Genomic DNA, 20815 nt, shown 5'->3' with positions numbered 1-20815 from the left:
GTAGTGACCTTCTGTAAGCTCTCATGCTGGCTCTAATGGAACCGGCTTAGAACAATGTGTCAAACACATTGGTAGAGTCTGCGATTATGGCACATACAGAAGGACTTGGAAACTTCTGATCTTATGTTATTTTTGGACTGGGTACAAAATAAACACCTTCTTTGTCCAAAAAGGGATCGGGAGAAAGAGGTACACACATATAGTATGCAATGAGCTTCTGACTGCATACCAACTGGCTCAGACATTAAACAACTTTGACTGGGTAGGCCATGTTTCTGCTCAAAATCCAAGTGGTGTAGCTGCTACACTTGATGTGCATGTGTGTGTTAATAATGTGAACCTTAAAATATAAGCACTTGCAAAATATTGTGGCAAAAATAGATAAAAAATTTAATGTAGATAATACATATTTCACAAAATTTTCAATACCGTGAGGGAAACAGATTTCCTTTCTGAAAAATGAATTAACATTTTAAGACGTGAAATTATGTTACCTTGTACAGGATAATGTTTAATGATCGCTGTGCACACCTTAACATGGCAGAACAATAGGAAAGACTGAGGGATGGGGCTTCACTCTGACAGCAAAGTCTAAAATATGGACTATAAATTGTTTAAGACATAATGCAGCAAAGATATTCATTAAACTTCTCAATCACTGTGAAAAATCTACAGTATTGCGCAACATTTTAATCGGCCTCATTTCAAATAATTTAACCAATTTAAAAACTGAAAGCCACACGCACACCTGCACCATTTCCATTGCTTCTAACTCACAGATCAGTTTACCACTGTCCAAAAGTTCGATTACCTCTCTAACTATTATATTTTTCTTTTATTTAAAACAAAAAAGAAATTACTTTCTTTCCCATGACAGATTTTAACTACATTTTTTTTTCTCTTGCCTCCGATTGTGATTTTGATTTTCTTACCATCATAAATAATACTTAAAACAGACCACCTTTTTTAAATATATAAAAAAGGTAGAAAAAAGAGCCATCGTTCCTTTTGCTTAAGGCATTTACACTTAAAGAGCTTGAGAGTCTTTCATGCACCACATCAACTGACCAAACCAGGATTCCTATATCGTGACCTCCATGGTGTTATCAGATTCCAAATCACTGTGGTATCAATCTCAGTGGTTCAATCTTGGTTGCATTGCAGTCTGACGCACAAAGGCAAGGTTTGCAGTTTACACTGGGACCGGGCTGTTCTTTGTGTGCATTTCCAATTGCTTTATGCTGCTCACCATCTTTTTCTGATGTCCAGAAAGAGTAACTCCAAGCTTCATTATATCACTGCAAAAGAAAACACAACAACAATAAGTAATGGTGTTAAGAAGTCCACTGTGTTTAAATCGTTAGAAAATGGTTTCTGGGAAACAGACACCAAATTCGCAGCACAACTCGAGAGGCTAAAGTTTTGTGAAAGCGAAAGCAACGAGTTTTCCTTTGGAAGTCTTTTCATATCAGCGTGAGTGAGCTCTGCCTAAATAAAATTAGCAGATTTCTTCCAATGTTGTGCCCTATTGTGCTGACAATAGCCTGCCATCTACTGACATGGAACTGTAGACAAATGGAAGTTGAAACCAATTATTAATTTTATTGCATCTACACGTTAAAGTTATTTCTTTTCAACATCAGAAATGCTGACCTAGTTGAGCCAAAGATGTACTTAGTGATATTGGAAACTAATAGCAAATGCACGTGGGGGCTTCTGTTCAACGCTTTGATCCATGTGTGACAAACAAAATAACATGCAGCTTTGTAGTCTGGGGTCAATGAATAAGACATGGGACTGAAAGAAAAACAACATCACAGTTTGATCAGATGCCGTCTGGTGAAATAGCCTTGTACAATATCATAGCCCAGGAATGAGTAGCGTTTGTTGGGACTGGGCCTGTTGGGACTGGGCTCGCTGGAGTTTAGAAGAACGAGGGGGGACCTCATTGAAACATACAGAACAGTGAAAGGCTTGGATAGAGTGGATGTGGAGAGGATGTTTCCATTAGTGGGAGCATCTAGGTCAAGAGGCCATAGCCTCAGAATTAAAGGATGTTCTTTTAGGAAGGAGATGTGAAGAAATGTATTTAGTCAGAGGGTGGTGAATCTGTGGAATTATTTGCCACAGAAGGCTGTGGAGGCCAAGTCAGTGGGTATTTTTAAGGCAGAGATAGATAGATTCTTGAATAGTACAGGTGTCAGAGGTTATGGGGAGAAGGCAGGAGAATCGGGTTAGGAGAGAGAGATAGATCAGCCGTGATTGAATGGCTGAGTAGACTTGATGGGTCAAATTGCCTAATTCTACTCCTATTCCTTATGACCTTATGATCTTATGAGTACAAAATAAGATGAGCCTAAAGGGCTATTTTCAACACTTTTGTTGAGCGTCAGGATCGCACATTGTAAGAAGAGTCCTACTCCCCCTGATCCACTATGAATTCATCGTCCCCTCAAATCGAAGGTTCATCCTTTATTTTTATGGGCAGCCTTTAGCTGCCTACTACACATCCTGTCCTCTTGTACCTAGAAATCGCAAACAGGTTCCTATAGTTCTCTGGGACTTTATATTTCACTTGTAAATATCTATTTGCCTACTTGGGGGGTAGGTTCCCAGTTAAAGGCCCCAATGAGGCAGGGCCTGGGCACTCAGGGAGTGGTTGCTGTTTTTCTGCCATCGTCATCTTCATTAAAATGGTTAGACAAGTGGTTTGTTTTTGTAATTTTCAGGGAAAATATGAAGGCAATGTGCCGGAGCCTAAAGGGCTATTTTCTGTGTATAAACCACAGTAGATAAAGCTGGACTCTTAATTGATCAGCACCATTAGAACTGTACCTGATGCTGGCCTGTCAAATGTACTCGGACCCCAAAGGATGGCAATTGGAGGTGGCCCATCACCAGCAGCGGAGATACTGAGTTCTCATAATAGTGTTCTAGTGTTTGCACCTTTAGCTATAATACATTTAAAAGGCACTTGGGCAGGTACATGGACAGGGAAGGTTAAGAGGAATATGGGCCAAATGTGGGCAAGAGGAAATAGTGTAGATGGTGCATCTTGGTTGGCACAGAGAAGTTGGGCTGAAGGGCCTCATTGTAGGACTCAATGTTTATATAACTCCATGGTTGAGATCAAATGGTTCAGTGGGCAGTAGAAGTCAGACTTGGATTGAACACCACACAGGCAAACACATCTGAATGTTTTGTTGATCTGCCTTTGACACATGTTCAACAAATTACAACTGAAGAGTTGGAAAATGTTTCTGGTCGTGTCTTGGAATATTCAACCTAATATTAGAGCTCTTAAAGTAGTCAATGTAAACTTGACCATCTTTGTATTACATGGTCAGAAATAATATCAGTTAAGTGAAAAAAGTGTGGAGGTGTTTAGGTGGATTGGCAACTGAGGTTATGAGACCGAGAGAAAAATCTATTCTCCCTGCTGGATGGAGACACCTCACACCAACTTAATTGGGCTGTTTCAATCCCAGCAGGAGATACGATGAGCTATAGATATTGCAATCTTGAGCAAAACACAAAGTGCTGGAGAGACTCAGTAGGTCAGGCAACATTTGTGCTGGAAATGGACAGGCAACGTTTCAAGTCGGGAGCATTCTTCAGACTCCTCAGGTCCAGCCTTATACCAAAGAACTCTCTCAACTTCAGCACTAATTAATGTTAGAAAGACCACCGATTAACTGGTGCTGGGAAAGGAAACAAAATGTTCCACTGATTCATAACCACCGTTCTTTTTGAGTTTGAAGCAGAGGCTAAGAACATCTTGGGGCAGACTATATAGTCTAAATCTGTAGAATGCTGCCAGGTCCATGACCAAGAAGTGATGATGTTGTGAGGTCTTCTCCATGTATGGGATTATTTGGCTATGTAGTATTGTATGCTAATTGAATGCCTTTTCCAAAATGAGTTTCACTGAAGTCAAATGAAGTTCAATATATTTGTGCCATTGTATTACACATTGAATGGCCACAACTAAAACAGAGGATACGTTTCCACCCTGAAACCAATAAGCATACAAAATATAATCAACATTTTAAAAAGCGACTGAAGGAATCTTCTCGGAATGAAACAGAAGCTTGATTGTTTTTTTTTTAATTGATATTTCCTGGGTAAATTTGCCTAGGTATGTGTCGTTTTGTCTGTGGCTTCCCTTTTACTTAAACTGCAATTGGCTTCTTTGCTAAAAACAAACCCTTTCAAATTTAGCCAGATTGCAAAGGTGTGCTTTTTTTTTCAAATACACTGCAGACTGAAGAAGTTACGAGCCGCGGACATAGGCACAGACTAAAATCAATCTGCTCATTCTTGGCCCAAATAGGCAAGTATCTGATTTCCATTTCTATTTACAATTCTTAATTTTTAACAGCAGTGTTTATTCCTGGAAAGGGTAACAATTTACAGTTCAGTAAACTCTCAAGGGTCCTTTAGTGAGCTGCTAGTCCTCAATCAGAACTTGTTAGGTACAGTAGCGCACACTTCCTGTTTTGAAATTACAGGGTCAAAATCTATTTGCCTTATTTTTATAGGTTTGTTTGATGCTCAGAAATATTTATCTTGCTGTCAATTTTAACATTACTCTGCAATAGTTTAAAATATGCAACAGGCTTCTTTCCAAAGTTTCGACCAAGGTTCCCACTTGCGCACATGTAAGAAATCCTGATAGTTTATTTAGTTTTAGAGCTAGAGCATGGAAACTGGCCCTACGACCCACCGAGACTATCATTCACCCATTCTCACTAGTTCTCATACACTCCCTACACACTAGAGACAATTTTATGGAGGCCAATTAACTGACAAACCCGCATGTCTTTGGGAGGTGGGAGGAAACCAGAACACCCGGAGGAAATCCACGTGGCCACAGGGAGTCAAGAGTCAAGAGTATTTTATTGTCATGTACCCCAGAGAAGAATGACATTCTTACTTGCAGCAGCGCAACAGAATGTGTAAATATAGCACTCTGTAAACAATATAATAACTTTTAAAATCTTATTTATATATATATCTATAATGTTCCATTATCCGTTTTATATATATATATATATATGATTAGTAAGGGTATCAAGGGTTATGGGGAGAAGGCAGGAAAATGGGATTGAGAAGAATTGAATTGAATAAATATGTATGTATGTACACATACAAGGATGTATACATACAAGGAATTTGCCTTGCTGCTTTGCTCGCAAGTAACAACACGATATACAGTAAACAATTAAGAATAAAACATTATAATTTAAACATGTGAAGAATGAAATAAAATACCAGAACAAAAGGAGGCTACAGACTTTTGGTTGTTGAGTAGAGCTACTGTGTGGAAAAAAACTGTTTTTATGTCTGGATGTGATGGCTTTGACAATCCGGAGTCACCTTGCAGAGGGCAATGCTTCAAAGAGTTTGTGGCCAGGGTGAGAGGGGTCAGAGAGGAAAGATAGATCAGTCAAGGTTGAATGGTGCAGTAGACTCGATGGGCTGAATGGCCTAATTCTGCTCCTATAACATAAAGATATGAACTTATATACACACACACACACACACACACACACACACACACACACACACACACACACACACACACACACACACACACACACGCGCGCGCACACACACAACAAACACACAATTGTGTTACGATTGTGTTTATAATTAAAAAAACATGCAAACTGTTGTTTGTCTTTTGCACTGCCTCGCATTGCCACTTTCAACCCGGGTCTATGTGTATGTGTGATGACACACACACACACACACACACACACACACACACACACACACACACACACACACTGCACCACACACACACACACACACACACACACACACAAACATAAAAACAAACAAACAATAATTGTGGACGAAGATAAAATTAAAAAAACATGCAAACTCCATGCAAACTGCCTCGAGGTCAGGATCGAACCCGGGTCTCTGGCACTGTGATGCAGCAGCTCTACTGGCTGCGCCACTGTGCTTCCCATGGTGTCCCATAACTGTAATTTTGGAAACTAATCTAAGTCTTGCCTCTTTAAATAGCTGAAGACCAAACTTAAAATAATGTTCTTAAAAATACTACATGAGGCAAATTTGTTGTACTTATCAAACTTCGTTTTCTGGCAAAATGTTTCATTTAGCTTATTGCAGGAAAAGGTCAATATTCATTCAGTGTGAACGTGTGGTTATCTAGTGGGCACTTCAATAATCCCAAGTGATTGCAGCACAAATCCATCTCAAGAGACATTTCAAAAGTCCTCAAAATGGGAATTGAACTTTCAATTCATTTTGCTATCCCTAGTAAGAGCCATCTCGTTTTAGCGAACGGAAAAATCCTGGTGATATTTGTCTGCTTTATTGAAGGAAAAGAAACTTAAATTCTGTGCCGCAGTTCTTAATAACAATGGAGCTGAAACACACTGCAGAGTCTTTTTTGAAGCAATTAGAAATATGGTTACCATTGTCTCATGCCATTTATAAATTTTTTAATATTAAATCTCATCACATGCTTTTCTCTTGGGACATTTTTGACTCAATCGCAACCACTCTGGGACTTGACTGTCTTTTGATAAAAATCGGAAAGGCGGGATTGTAAGGCAACACCTCTCGTAACAAAGGCAGAGTTCCCCTTGTCCTCACCTTCCACCCTACCAGCCGTCACCCTATTCTCATAAAGATCAATCGATAGTTCTAGCCTTCAATCTCTCTCTAAGCAACTATTCTGTGGGTTCATACAGCTACTTTGAAGATTAATGCGCATGCGATCTGGTGGGCTTCTTCACGTAATCCCTCATCGCAACTTCTCATAAAATAAAGATCCAACTTCAAACTGGTAAGTTCTTGTTTAATCTCTCTATTAAACTGCTGATCAATTTAGGCTGGCACAGTGGCACAGCTGGTAAAGCTGCTGCCTCAGAGTCCCAGGTTCGATTCCCAGCTCATTGTAGACTTCAGGAGGTCCAGGGGCGGCACGCCCACCCCCATCCACATCAATGGGACGGAGGTGGAACGTGTTTCCAGCTTCAGGTTCCTGGGGGTTAACATCTCCGATGACCTCTCTTGGACCCACAATACCTCAACTCTGGTCAAGAAGGCTCACCAGCGTCTCTTCTTCCTGAGGAGACTGAAGAAGGTCAATCTGTCTCCTCAGATCCTGGTGAACTTCTACCGCTGCACCATCGAGAGCATCCTTACCAACAGTATCACAGTATGGTATGGCAACTGCTCTGTCTCCGACCGGAAAGCACTGCAGAGGTGAAAATCGCCCAACGCATCACCGGTTCCTCGCTCCCCTCCATTGAGTCTGTCCAAAGCAAGCGTTGTCTGCGGACGGCGCTCAGCATCGCCAAGGACTGCTCTCACCCCAACCATGGACTGTTTACCCTCCTACCATCCGGGAGGCGCTACAGGTCTCTCCGTTGCCGGACCAGCAGGTCCAGGAACAGCTTCTTCCCTGCGGCTGTCACACTACTCAACAATGTACCTCAGTGACTGCCAATCACCACCACCCCCGGACACATCCTCCCACAGGAAAAACACTATGTCTGTATACATGTAAATAGATTTATTTATTGAAATCATATTCTATGTCGCTCTTCCAGGGAGATGCTAACTGCATTTTGTTGTCTCTGTACTGTACACTGACAATGACAGTTAAAGTTGAATCTGAATCTGAATCTGAATCTGATCCTGATCTCGGGTGTGCATGTGGGATTCCTCTGGGTGCCCCGGTTTCCTTCCATATTTCAAAGACATGCGGGTTTGTAGGTTAATTGGTCTCTGTAAATTGTCCCCTAGTGTTGAGGGAGTGGATGAGAAAGTGGGATAATATAGGGCTAGTGTGAACGGGTGATCAATGGTCGGCGTGGAATCAGTGGGCCAAAGGGCCTGTTTCCATGCTATACCTCTGAACTAAACTAATCAGAATGGGACAGTAGGCAATATCAACCTCTTTATAAACCTGCTCCAAACTGCAGGTCTGGTTTTAAACCTACTTATGATTCCATAAGTAACTTGCAAAATACATTTGAAGAATGCTGGTGAAATTATGATTTATTTAAAGATCCAAACTGGACCTAGTGCCAATTTAAATCTCTTAACTGCGTGATTCCATTAAGAGATCAGCTCTAAATGTTGGGCAGGTTTTATGACCTGCACTTAGCAAGCGATTCTGTTTCCATGATATCTGACGCTCGCTCTGTATGTGTAATAAAAACAACCATTTCCTCACAATCTTTAAAAACATTGTCACCAGTTCATGAAGAAGTAGAGCAATTGATTCATACAACATGGAAAAAGGACCTTCGAACCAACTCTCAATGCCGATCAAGTTGCTTAACTGAGCTAATCCCACATGCCTACGCCTGGTACATATCCTATCCACGTACCTGTTTTAAATGTCTGAATTGTACCCACTGATTTCCCTCTTAAATGCACTCTAACACCCCTGTACTCCGCAAGGGATTCGTTTGATTCCAACTCTTTATACCCAACATATACCTCCTTTTTCTTGACCAGACCCTCACCATCTCTTGTCTTCCTAAGTTCCTGTCTCCTCCTAGCCTTCACTGTAACAGGAACATCTTGGATCTGAACTTTTGCTCTCTCACTATTAAAAGCCTCCCACCTCCCTCCCCCAATCAACTTCTGAAAGTTTCTGACTAATACCTTCAAAATTGGCCTTGCCCCGGTTTAGGTGGAGGTAACCCTTAACAGTTAGCCAAAACCGAATGGCTGGAGGAACTCAATGGTTTGGGCACCATCTGTGGAGCCAAAGGGAAGGTCGATGTTTTGGCTTGAGACCATGCATCACAGATGCTGCTTGACCCGCTGAGTTCATCCACCATTTTGTTTTTCTTTTGCTCCAGGTTGCAGTATCTGCAGTTACTTGGGGCTCCAACTTGATCTGCTAATCCTTTCCCCGAAGTGAACAAAGGCCAATTGTACCGACCATACTGCTCCATGACTCAGGTTTTCATTCACAGAACAAACCTTCTGTCAAGCCTGGTCGGCCTTTTCATATATCGTAGAACCGGCCTCACCCATTCCATTCACCTGCTGAATGATCAGGAAACCTGAGTGGATTCTTTCAGAGGATATCACTTGAACAAGGAATCAATGATTCCAATTGTTTCCAGCACCCGCACAACCTAAACCATTGACATCAGTTTTCTTCAGTAACATTTCGAGAATTACAGTCGTGTCGATATTCATTTTCTTCAATGTATAAAGGCACAATTATCTTTGTGCAACACAATGCTTACAAAGCACAAGGGTCACTTCTGGGTGCGAGCATTTTGTACAACTTCTCCAAAACATTGGGGCAATGGCGGTAAATGGTAAACTTACTCTGAGGACAGTTTTGCCACCATGTCGCAAGGGTGGTACCCAGCCCCCATGAAGTTGTCCTTGTACTGTCCCATCCGCATGCCGTCGAGCCAGTCGCCCACTGAGCGGAACGCCGTGATGTCTCCGTTGCTCCGGTCCAGCAGCAGATTCGATGGCCTAATCAGAAGGAGATCAGAAGGCCAGGAATAAGTAAAGAGCACCGTACGTCATAGCAAGAAAGGACGGCACAGTGGCGCAGCGGTAGAGTAGCTGCCTTACAGCGTCAGGGACCCGGGTTCAATCCTGACTGCAGGTGCTGTCTGTACGGAGTTTGCACGCTCTCCCCGTGACCGCGTGAGCTTTCTCCGGATGCTCCGGTTCCCTCCGACACTCCAAAGACATACAGGTTTGTAGGTTAATTGGCTTCCATAAAATTGTAAATTGCCTCTAGTGTGTAGGATAGTGTTAGTGTACCGGGATCATCGGTGAGCGTGGACCTGGTGGCCTGAAGGGCCTATTTCCGCGCTGTCTCTCTAAACTAAACTAGACTCAGTGGGTGTTGCCAATTACAAACATGTATCTGTAACTCTGGCTTCATCTGTTTAATCTGTCGTATTGTAGCACTGACTGACCACAGTGCAGTCATCAGCTCAGAAATACCCTGTTATGGTTATATTTTACTGAAGCAAAGAATTAAACAATGATATTAGCAAACAAAAAATACTAGAGTATCTCATGTGTTTAAGAAAGAACTGCAGATGCTGAAAAAAATCGAAGGTAGTCTTCTTTTCACCCCCCCACCCCCACATCAGTCTGAAGAAGGGTTTCGACCCGAAACGTCACCTATTCCTTTGCTCCATAGATGCTGCCTCACCCGCCGAGTTTCTCCAGAGCATCTCAGTGGGTCAGGCACCATCTCCAGTGGACATGGATAGATATAGATAGATATGCCATTTATTGTCACTATACATGTACAGTGAAACTGAAAGCTGCTCGTACTCAGTGCATACATATAATTTAGCACAAAAACAAGAAACAGAAAAAACAAAAAACAGAAGGGAGATGGGGGGGGGGGGGAATAGGTGCACAAATTCTGCGGCGCTACATACATATATACAGATGGAAGTCCGTATTGGGCGGTGTAGTCAGGTATAATAGGTAATTTTTTGGAACAAGACGTAGTGCATTAGGGGAGAAAGTTGCAAAAGAGCTTCCCCTCTACAACAATCAGTCTGAAGATAGGTCTTGGCCCGAATCACCACCTATCCATGTAGAAACAAGGAACTACAGGTGCTGGTTAATACACAAATAATGCAGCAAAGTCGGGCAGCATCTCTGGAGAAACTGAATAGGTGATATTTCCGTTCTGAAGTAGGGTTCTCATCCGAAACATCACCTGTCATATTCTTTAGAGATGGTGCCTGACCTGCTGAGTTACTCCATGACTTTGTGTTCTTTCATCACCTACTCATGTTTAGTTTAATTTAGCTTAATTTAGTGATACACCGTGGAAACAGGCCCTTCGACCCACCCAGTACGTGCCAACCAGCGATCGCATTGTTCACCTATCAGATTAACAGAATTTACCGAAGCCAATTAACATACAAACCTACACTTCTTTGGAAAGTGGGAGAAAACTCATTCTGTCATAGGGAGAATGCACAAACTCCAAATAGACAGCACCCGTAATTAAGATCAAACCTGGCAGCAACTCTACCACTGCCCTGCTGTGCTGCTATGTGTCTCCAGAGATGCTACTCGACCCGCATTTGTGTTTTTTTTTTCGTAAACCAGCATCCGCAGTTCCTTGTGACAGCATTTCTCCATATTACCAATCCTGGAAAAGGTGGTACTTGACAATTGATACAATTGTACACTTGTAAAAAGCCCCAGTTAACGCTTCATAATGTTCACCACAAGACTCCCTTTGGAATGAGGGAATGACCCTATCCTTCACATTATCCCTGGTTTCCAACTGCCCACAAGGTGCAGCTAATATAAGAGGCTTCTTCAACCCTGCTGCCTGCTCTGCTGAGGAAGATATCTGACAAGTGGAATCCTCTAACCCACGGGGTGAGCTGTGACTGGAATTGAGACTGTGTGGGCTGCAGAATTCCTGAGATAACCCTACTTCCCCTCTTCCTTTCTGTTATCGGCCTTCTGAACCGTCCCCATTGAGGACATTGGACTCTGTCTGTGGAAGTGTTGCACTACCACGCCGAGAACTAAATTTGCACTCTGTATCTTCCCCTTTGCTCTCTCTATTATATTTGAGTTTGATGTGATTGGATTTACGTATGGTATATCCCGTCTGTTTGGGTAGCATGCAAAACAAAGCTTTTCAATGTTCACTCATTACAAGTTACAATAACAAACCTAAACCTAGGTGGAAACCCAGTGCTGAGGTCACTGAAAGTCAACTTCAATTTAAAAAAATGACAGCCTTTGAAGATGTGTCCCGCTGAGCAGGTGAGCCGGATATCTTATGCAAGGTGATAAATTTACAACAGGGTTGACAATTTCATCGTCAGAGTCTGATTCCAATTTTAATACAAAGACAAAGTTGGAACGCCATTTTGTCTGCACTGCAAAGCCAATTAAGCAGTGTGGGTGAAACCAGAAGAAGCTTAGGAAGCTAGTTAATTTACTTATTTTTGTTACCTTTTGGACCACGCAAAACAAAATGGTCCTTCCAGTCCCATGGGCACGTATTAACGATCATTTGTGTCCCGTACACCCGTCTGCCTCCCACTATCATTCCTCTGGACTCCATTTCTCTTGTTTAGTTTAGAGATACAGCACAAAGCAGGCCCTTCAGCCCACTGAGTCCACTCCGACCAGCGATCCCCGCACATTAACACTATCCACGTTAACACACACGGGACAATTTACATTTATACCAAGCCAATTAACCTACAAACCTATACGTCGTTGTATGTGGGACAAAACCAAAGATCTCGGGAAAAACCCACACGGCTACAGGCAGCATCAGTAGTCAGGATCATAGAAACATAGAAATTAGGTGCAGGAGTAGGCCATTCGGCCCTTCGAGCCTGCACCGCCATTCAATATGATCATGGCTGATCATCCAACTCACTATCCCGTACCTGCCTTCTCTCCATACCCTCTGATCCCCTTAGCCACAAGGGCCACATCTAACTCCCTCTTAAATATAGCCAATGAACTGGCCTCAACTACCCTCTGTGGCAGAGAGTTCCAGAGATTCACCACTCTCTGTGTGAAAAAAGTTTTTCTCATCTCGGTTTTAAAGGATTTCCCTCTTATCCTTAAGCTGTGACCCCTTGTCCTGGACTTCCCCAACATCAGGAACAATCTTCCTGCATCTAGCCTGTCCAACCCCTTAAGAATTTTGTAAGTTTCTATAAGATCCCCTCTCAATCTCCTAAATTCTAGAGAGTATAAACCAAGTCTATCCAGTCTTTCTTCATAAGACGGTCCTGACATCCCAGGAATCAGTCTGGTGAACCTTTTCTGTACTCCCTCTATGGCAATAATGTCCTTCCTTAGATTTGGAGACCAAAACTGTACGCAATACTCCAGGTGTGGTCTCACCAAGACCCTGTACAACTGCAGTAGAACCTCCCTGCTCCTATACTCAAATCCCTTTGCTATGAAAGCTAACATACCATTCGCTTTCTTCACTGCCTGCTGCACCTGAATGCCTACTTTCAATGACTGGTGTACCATGACACCCAGGTCTCGCTGCATCTCCCCTTTTCCTAATCGGCCACCATTTAGGTCTGCTTTCCTGTTTTTGCCACCAAAATGGATAACCTCACATTTATCCACATTATACTGCATCTGCCAAACATTTTCCCACTCACCCAGCCTATCCAAGTCACCTTGCAGTCTCCTAGCATCCTCCTCACAGCTAACACTGCCCCCCAGCTTAGTGCCATCCGTAAACTTGGAGATATTGCCTTCAATTCCCTCATCCAGATCATTAATATATATTGTAAATAGCTGGGGTCCCAGCACTGAGCCTTGCGGTACCCCACTAGTCACTGCCCGCCATTGTTAAAAGGACCCGTTTGCTCCTACTCTTTGCTTCCTGTTTGCCAGCCAGTTCTCTATCCACATCAATACTGAATCCCCAATGCCATGTGCTTTAAGTTTGTATACTAATCTCTTATGTGGGACCTTGTCGAAAGCCTTCTGGAAGTCTAGATACACCACATCTACTGGTTCTCCCCTATCCACGCTACTAAATACATCCTCGAAAAATTCTGTAAGATTCGTCAGACATGATTTACCTTTCGTAAATCCATGCTGACTTTGTCCAATGATTTCACCACTTTCCAAATGTGCTGCTATCCCATCTTTAATAACTGACTAGCAGTTTCCACACTACCGATGTTAGACTAACTGGTCTGTAATTCCCCGTTTTCTCTCTCCCTCCCTTCTTAAAAAGTGGGGTTACGTTTGCTACCCGCCAATCCTCAGGAACTACTCCAGAATCTAAAGAGTTTTGAAAGATTATTACTAATGCATCCACTATTTCTGGAGCTACTTCCTTAAGTACTCTGGGATGCAGCCTATCTGGCCCTGGGGATTTATCGGCCTTTAATCCATTCAATTTCCCCAACACCACTTCCCGACTAACCTGGATTTCACTCAATTCCTCCAACTCCTTTGACCCGCGGTCCCCTGCTATTTCCGGCAGATTATTTATGTCTTCCTTAGTGAAGACGGAACCAAAGTAGTTATTCAATTGGTCCGCCATATCCTTGTTCCCCATGATCAACTCACCTGTTTCTGACTGCAAGGGACCTACATTTGTTTTAACTAATCTCTTTCTTCGAACCCGGGTCTCTGGTGCTGAAAGTTAGTAGTTCTACCACGCCATCACCGTGTCAGGTACATTTGCTTTGACCTGCTGCCTGTAGCCCTGCTCCCAATTCCACTGCAACCAGAGAGCATTCCCCACACTGTCACGCTGAGAAACTGGCCACGTCTCCACTGACATTAACATTTCTTCTTCTCCACGCCCGTGAAGCTTTGGTCAGTTTCCATTCTGGGTTTGGCTCTCAGCTGTACAACTCCTGCAGCGAGTTATAATCCATGACTGGATCAGAACTCAACCTAGTTACACACAAGGTTCTTGGCTAAGCAATCTTAGGAACACATGCTCCATCAGGTTCTTAATTTAATTAAAACAAAGAGATTTTTTTCTCCAATAAAATCCATATTTTATTTGGATTAATAAAATAGATCCAAATAGTGAGATTCTTAGATTATTTAATTATTTTTGTACAATATATGTTTGCCTTCTAATTCTTGGTAGAATTATATTTGGATAAAATTTCAATTGCAAAAAAAAATATTTCTAATATAAACATATTTAAAAAAATATGTCAGATGGAATTAACAAGCAGTAAATACCAAATAGATGGGGCTGGATATTTCTGGATCTCACTTCTTTTTTATAATTTCATCTGTTAACAACAGGGGTCCATCAAATAATTTAATCTTCTGACTCGATCTCCTGTAATTCCACTAGGCAACAAGTTCAGCACGGGCATTGCGGGCTGAAGGGCCTGATCCTATGCTGTACTGTTCTATGTTCTATGATAAGTTGCCCGATGATGTGATTGACAGCAGCAGTTCTTTCTGCTATTTGATGAACACTCTGCTGCATTTTGTTTAACTGTGGACATAGAGATGTATTTAATGGACTGTCCCTTTAAGATCATAAAAAATACATTTGCTGCTTGGGACAAATGCAGATTAATTGCCGTGCTGAAGGAAGTTTGCAGATTGCCTGGGCTTGTAATTGTCTGGCTCCCGGGCATTTTACAGGCATACCTCAACAGAATCAATTAACCTAATTGACCTCAGGACGAAGCAGCTGCCTATCTTCCTCTTTCCCTTAATGATCTGACACTGTGAGCTGTGGCATCTGGAGTACGCCAGATGCTCTCGAAACGTTCCTCATGGCTCTCGCGTGGCGTCGCTTATATTGTGTCGGCAAAGACACAAAGAGGGAGAAGGTAAAGAAGGTAACCTTCGACGCCAGCGTGAACAAGGCTACAGTCAACTCACTTCATCCCACGCCTGACTGGCTTCTGATGGAAAAGGGATGCAAGGTGTGCAGGGAGGAACTGCAGACACTGGTTTAAACTGGAGACAGACACAAAAAAGCTGGAGTAACTCAGTGGATCAGGCAGCATCTCTGGAAAGAAGGAATAGGTGACGTTTTGGGTTAAAACCCTTCTTCAGACTGAGAGTCAGGGGAAAGGGGAACGGGAGCTATCTGTGTAACTCGTAACACCAAACAACGGACCATTGTGAGATCCATGTTTCCTTGATTATCATTGCTTTCTGCATATCTTCCATTCATTTGGTCTAAGTACCATCTATATCTCTCGTTCCATTTTCCCCTGAATCTCAGTCTAAAGAAGGGTCTCCACCCAAAACGTCACCTATTCCTTTTCTCCAGAGATGCTGCCTGGGTCGCTGATTTACTCCAGTTTATTGTGTCTATCTTTGCTGTAAAACCAACATCTGCAATTCCAAGTTGTAGACAGATTTAGATTGATCAAGATGGAGGGATAACAAACAGGAGACAATATTGTTGGAGCAGCAATCACAGTTGAAAATAGACTCTTCACGAACAAATTGAACCTGCTGCAAACAAAAACAGTTACTTATATATTAACTGAGGAGTGAATTAAACCCTTCGATGTAAGTTAAGGAAAAATAAAGAATGTAGGAAGCACTTCATTTGGGAATTGTATCATCCATTGGCTTTCTGCTGCATTATGATTTTGGGGCTAATCAATCTTAACCCCACTGCACATATTAATATCTGTGGAAGGTTCTGCTGGCTTAGTTAACTTTGCCTGGAGGCTGTGAAACAGAGCTGGGAGATGATGTTAGGAATCGATGCTTGAATTAAATGCTGGTCAATTTGTACGGAGGCTTCCCAACCGGCCCTGATTTATTGATTATCCTTTTACAATCAAGGCCAAAACAAAGGTTCCCTTGAAAAGCAGCAACGTCTGTTGTGTGTGGTTAAGTGGTGAACTCTACAATCCCAATCAAAAGGCCCTGCCCTCGGGCATCTTCAGCAATCTAATACTTCAAACAAGGAACCTCAGCTAATCCGATCGATCTGAAACAGTTCAGTTTTAGTTTATTGTCACGTGTACCGAGGTACAGTCAACAGCTTTTGTTGTGTGCTAACCAGACAGCGGAAAGACAACACACGATTACAATCGAACCATTCACATTGTACAGGTACAGTACATGATAAAGGAATAACGTTTAGTGCAAGGTAAACATGTAGCAAGCAAATGTTCATAGACGTTCATCTTTTTTAGATGTAATGTTTTAAAGATGTCTGGAATGAAGATGTTTTACAGCTAATGTAGATCTAATGTTTACTGGATATTTGTAGGTGAGGGGAGATTGAATGTTGTTATAGTATCATAGAATCCTACATCCCATCTACACTTGTCCCACCTGTCTTCATTTGGCCCATATCCCTCCAAACCTATCCTTTCCATATACCTGTCTAATTGTTGCGATAGTACCTGCCTCAACTACATCCTCTGGCAGCTCGGTCCATACACCCACCAGCCTTTGTGTGAAAAAGTTACTCCTCAGATTCCTGTTAAATCTTTCCTCATAAAGCTATGTCCTCTGGTTCTTGATTCCTCTACTCTGGGCGAGTGACTCTGTGTGTCTACCCTATCTGTTCCTCCCATGATTTTATACACCTCTGTACGATCACCCCTCATCCTCCTGTGCTCCAAGGAATAGAGTCCCAACCTGGTTCAATCTCTTCCTATAGCTCAGGCCCTCGAGTCCTGGCAACATCCTCGTAAATGTACTCTGTACCCTTTCCAACTTTACATTGTTCTTGAAAGATCGCAGAGATTTGCAAACTATCAGAGACCTCTTCATAAGCAGGCACCAAGTTGCACTTTGAAGATTGACACATCCAAGCTTTATTGTGTTAGATCAACGTGGTTTCTACCGAAGATAAACACAAAATGCTGGAGTAACTTAGTGGTTATGTCTCCCCTCCCACCACCATCCCGCTCCCCAACCTCTACTTTCAGTCTGAAGAAGGGTTCCGATCCAAAACTTCACCTATTCTCTTTCTTCAGTGAAGGTGCCTGACCCGTTGAATTACTCCAGTATTTTGTGTTTATACTCCTATCTTTGCCATCTGTCAGAACCTATCAAAAGACGTATAGAAACATAGAAACATAGAAATTAGGTGCAGGAGTAGGCCATTCGGCCCTTCGAGCCTGCACCGCCATTTAATATGATCATGGCTGATCATCCAACTCAGTATCCCGTACCTGCCTTCTCTCCATACTATCTGATCCCCTTGGCCACGAGGGCCACACCTAACTCCCTCTTAAATATAGACAATGAACTGGCCTCAACTACCCTCTGTGGCAGAGAGTTCCAGAGATTCACCACTCTCTGTGTGAAAAAAGTTCTCCTCATCTCGGTTTTAAAGGATTTCCCCCTTATCCTTAAGCTGTGACCCCTTGTCCTGGACTTCCCCAACATCGGGAACAATCTTCCTGCATCTAGCCTGTCCAACCCCTTAAGAATTTTTGAAGTTTCTATAAGATCCCCTCTCAATCTCCTAAATTCTATAAACCAAGTCTATCCAGTCTTTCTTCAAAAGACATATGTCTTTTGCGATAAAGGAAAGCAGGATTATGGCTATGATAGTAATCATGTCTTGTATGACTTTAATCTAGCACTTTGTGCCTATCTTCGGTCTAAACTAGCATCTGCAATTCCTTGCATAGGAAAGAACTGCAGATGCTGGTTCAAATCGAAGATAGCAACAAAATGCTGGAGTGACTCAGCCTGAAGGGTTTTGACCCAAAATGTCACCCATTCCTTCTCTCCAAAGATGTTGCATGTCCCGCTGAGTTACTCCAGCATTTTTTGTCTATCTGCAGTTCCTGCCTACACATGGTTTCTAGCTTCAAATGACCTTGAGTTTTTCCCCCATTCAGTGGAAACTGTGGCCTGACAACCTGCAAAGGGCTTTCGTTCATGCCTTGATACAGGACAGATCATGCTCCTGAACCTCACAGGACACGTGCACATTTTAATTGTGCTGTTTCTATCTGGCACAAGATTGTGAGAAGGGGTGATGAGATGCAGGAATTTTGCTCTGGTAAGATTGCATTCGAGGTGGTGGTTTGCTTTCATCTAGGGAAGTAAGAATCTGAGGTAATTAAGCAAAAACGCATTTTGTGTTTAGTGGCAATCTTGTTCTGTTTCCTACAGAGTTAAAGGCCTACTCAATTCATCAAATGTCAGCTCCAAGCTGTACATTAAGTGCTACAACAGAGCAATGTTAGAACATAGGGCATGTTTTTGATGGGTCCCACAGCTTGTAGGAATTACATTCAAGTGAGTCTCACATATGGGCTCTCGGCTCCCTGAGTAGCACACAACTCTCATGTAACTGCCAGTCCTAGTATCTGTTTAGTCAGCAACCATCTGCCTCCTTATGTATTTTGCAACGTTGTGAAGAGGTTCACTTCTAATATTGATTTTGCAGTGAAAATCTTGGCATTCGTTATGGATGTAAGCATCGCGGACTATTTGAAAATAAGATTCCCTATTATTTCCTATTATTAGAGATTGCTGTGATAACAAATCAACTGATTTTGGTAGATTACAAAAGGTGGAGTAACTCAGTGGGACAGGCAGCATCTCTGGAGAGAATGAATATTGATTTCTCTAACCAGGCAACCCTTGCATCCCCTCTCTCTCCATCCCTCCCCCACCCAAGCCGTTATATTAATTGCAAAGTGGACTTGTTGAATCTCATTGCCTGTAATTCGTTTTCACCCAGCCCACAGCTAACAATGGCCTGTTTCCTTTATCGGTGTTACTTTTTTGTATATCTTTCATTCATTTGTTCTATATCTCTCTACATCATCGTCTATGTCTCTTGTTCCATTTCTCCTGGCTCTCAGTCTGAAGAAGGGTCTTGACCTGAAACGTCACCTATTCCTTTTCCCCAGAGGTGCTCGAGAGAGTTTTCAAGAGACAGTTAGATTTATCTCTTAGGGCTAATGGAATCAAGGGATATGGGGAAAAAGCAGGAACGGGGTACTGATTTTGGATGATCAGCCATGATCATATTGAATGGTGGTGTTGGCTCAAAGGACCGAATGGCCTACTCCAGCACCTATTTTCTATGTTTCTATGCTATTTGACCTGCTGAGTTACTCCAGCTTTTTGTGTCTAAAATTGATTACACCTTTTTGATTGATAAATGATTCTACAAAATAACCATTAGCTATGAGATAGATACAAAGCTATCTTTCATTCATTTGGTCACCATCTCTCCATATCACCATCTATATCTCAAGTTTCCCTTTCTGACTCTCAGTCTGAAGAAGGGTCTCGACCCAAAAAGTAATCTATTCCTTTTCTCCTGACCCGCTGAGTTATTCCAGAATTTTGTGTCCATCTTCGATTTAAACCAGCATCTGCAGTTCCGTCCTGCACATTAGCCATGAGACATTTGCTCTCAAGTGTCAAAAGTGTTTTAAGTGTCAGACAAGGGAACAATGACATTCTAACTTGCTGCAGCTTAACAGGCCCATTAATGCACTAAAACACAAACAAATGTACAATAATCAATAATACGATCAATTAATAATCAGTAATACTCAGACCAAAACCGAAGCACATTGGGCAACCAGAATAAAGTCCATAGTAGGTCATGGTTGCTAAGGTAGGGTTGTGATTAGTGTTCAAGAACCTGATGATCGTTGGGAAGAAGCTTTTCTTGAACCAGGTAACTGTTTTCAGACTTCCCGTACCTTCTTCATGATGGTAGAATTGAGATGAGAGTATGCCCTGGGGGGCCTTAAAAAGACAGCCAATATTGGCAAAGACCCACATCACACTGGCCATGCTCTCATTTCACTCCCACCATCTGAGAAACAATGACCACCAGGTTCACAAATAGCTTCTTCCCAACAACCATCAAGCTCTTGAACACTACACACTAATATCAACTATGAACTTCCATGGATTGTCCTCGGTTGCACTAAGGACTTTGGGGATTTTTTTTTTGCTTTAGTACTGTCATTTTAATTTACTGAATTTGGATTTATTATATACTATCTGTGAGTTTGCATGCCTGCTATGCTGCTTCACGTAAGAATGTTATTGTTTTGTTGTCAGTACATATGACAATTAAATAATCTGGACTCTTGACCCTTGATGATATTAAAGGAGCAATGCATCCTATAGATCCCCTGCCACCTACATTACTTCCTCTTCCTTCACAACTCATAACTCTTCAATTATTTTGTCTTACACCTTCTGTCTTTTCATCTCTGGTCTTTGTTCACCAGAGTAGCACCCCACACCTGTATCCAACTATTACCTGTCGGACTTTGTCCTGCCCCGAAAATAGACACAAAATGCTGGAGTGACTCAGCAGGACAGGCAGCATCGCTGGAGGAAA

General features: G+C 42.3%; 1 protein-coding gene across 3 annotated transcripts in view; it reads right to left on the bottom strand.

Moving 5' to 3' along the window:
* Positions 1-366: 366 nt before the first annotated feature.
* epha3 (eph receptor A3) overlaps positions 367-20815 on the bottom strand; it is a 216268-nt gene continuing 195819 nt past the window's right edge. For all 3 annotated transcript variants that reach the window (XM_055645049.1, XM_055645047.1, XM_055645046.1), the window contains 2 exons: positions 9343-9498; positions 367-1298 (listed from right to left, as the gene is read on the bottom strand). In XM_055645049.1, coding sequence (XP_055501024.1) covers positions 1193-1298; positions 9343-9498 — 262 coding nt within the window. In that variant the 3' untranslated portion in view covers positions 367-1192. The remainder of the gene's footprint in view (positions 1299-9342; positions 9499-20815) is intronic.

Source organism: Leucoraja erinacea, chromosome 13 (assembly GCF_028641065.1).
Source record: "Leucoraja erinacea ecotype New England chromosome 13, Leri_hhj_1, whole genome shotgun sequence".
NCBI classification, from domain to species: Eukaryota; Metazoa; Chordata; class Chondrichthyes; order Rajiformes; family Rajidae; genus Leucoraja; species Leucoraja erinaceus.
This window is presented reverse-complemented; position numbering and strand designations above follow the sequence as displayed.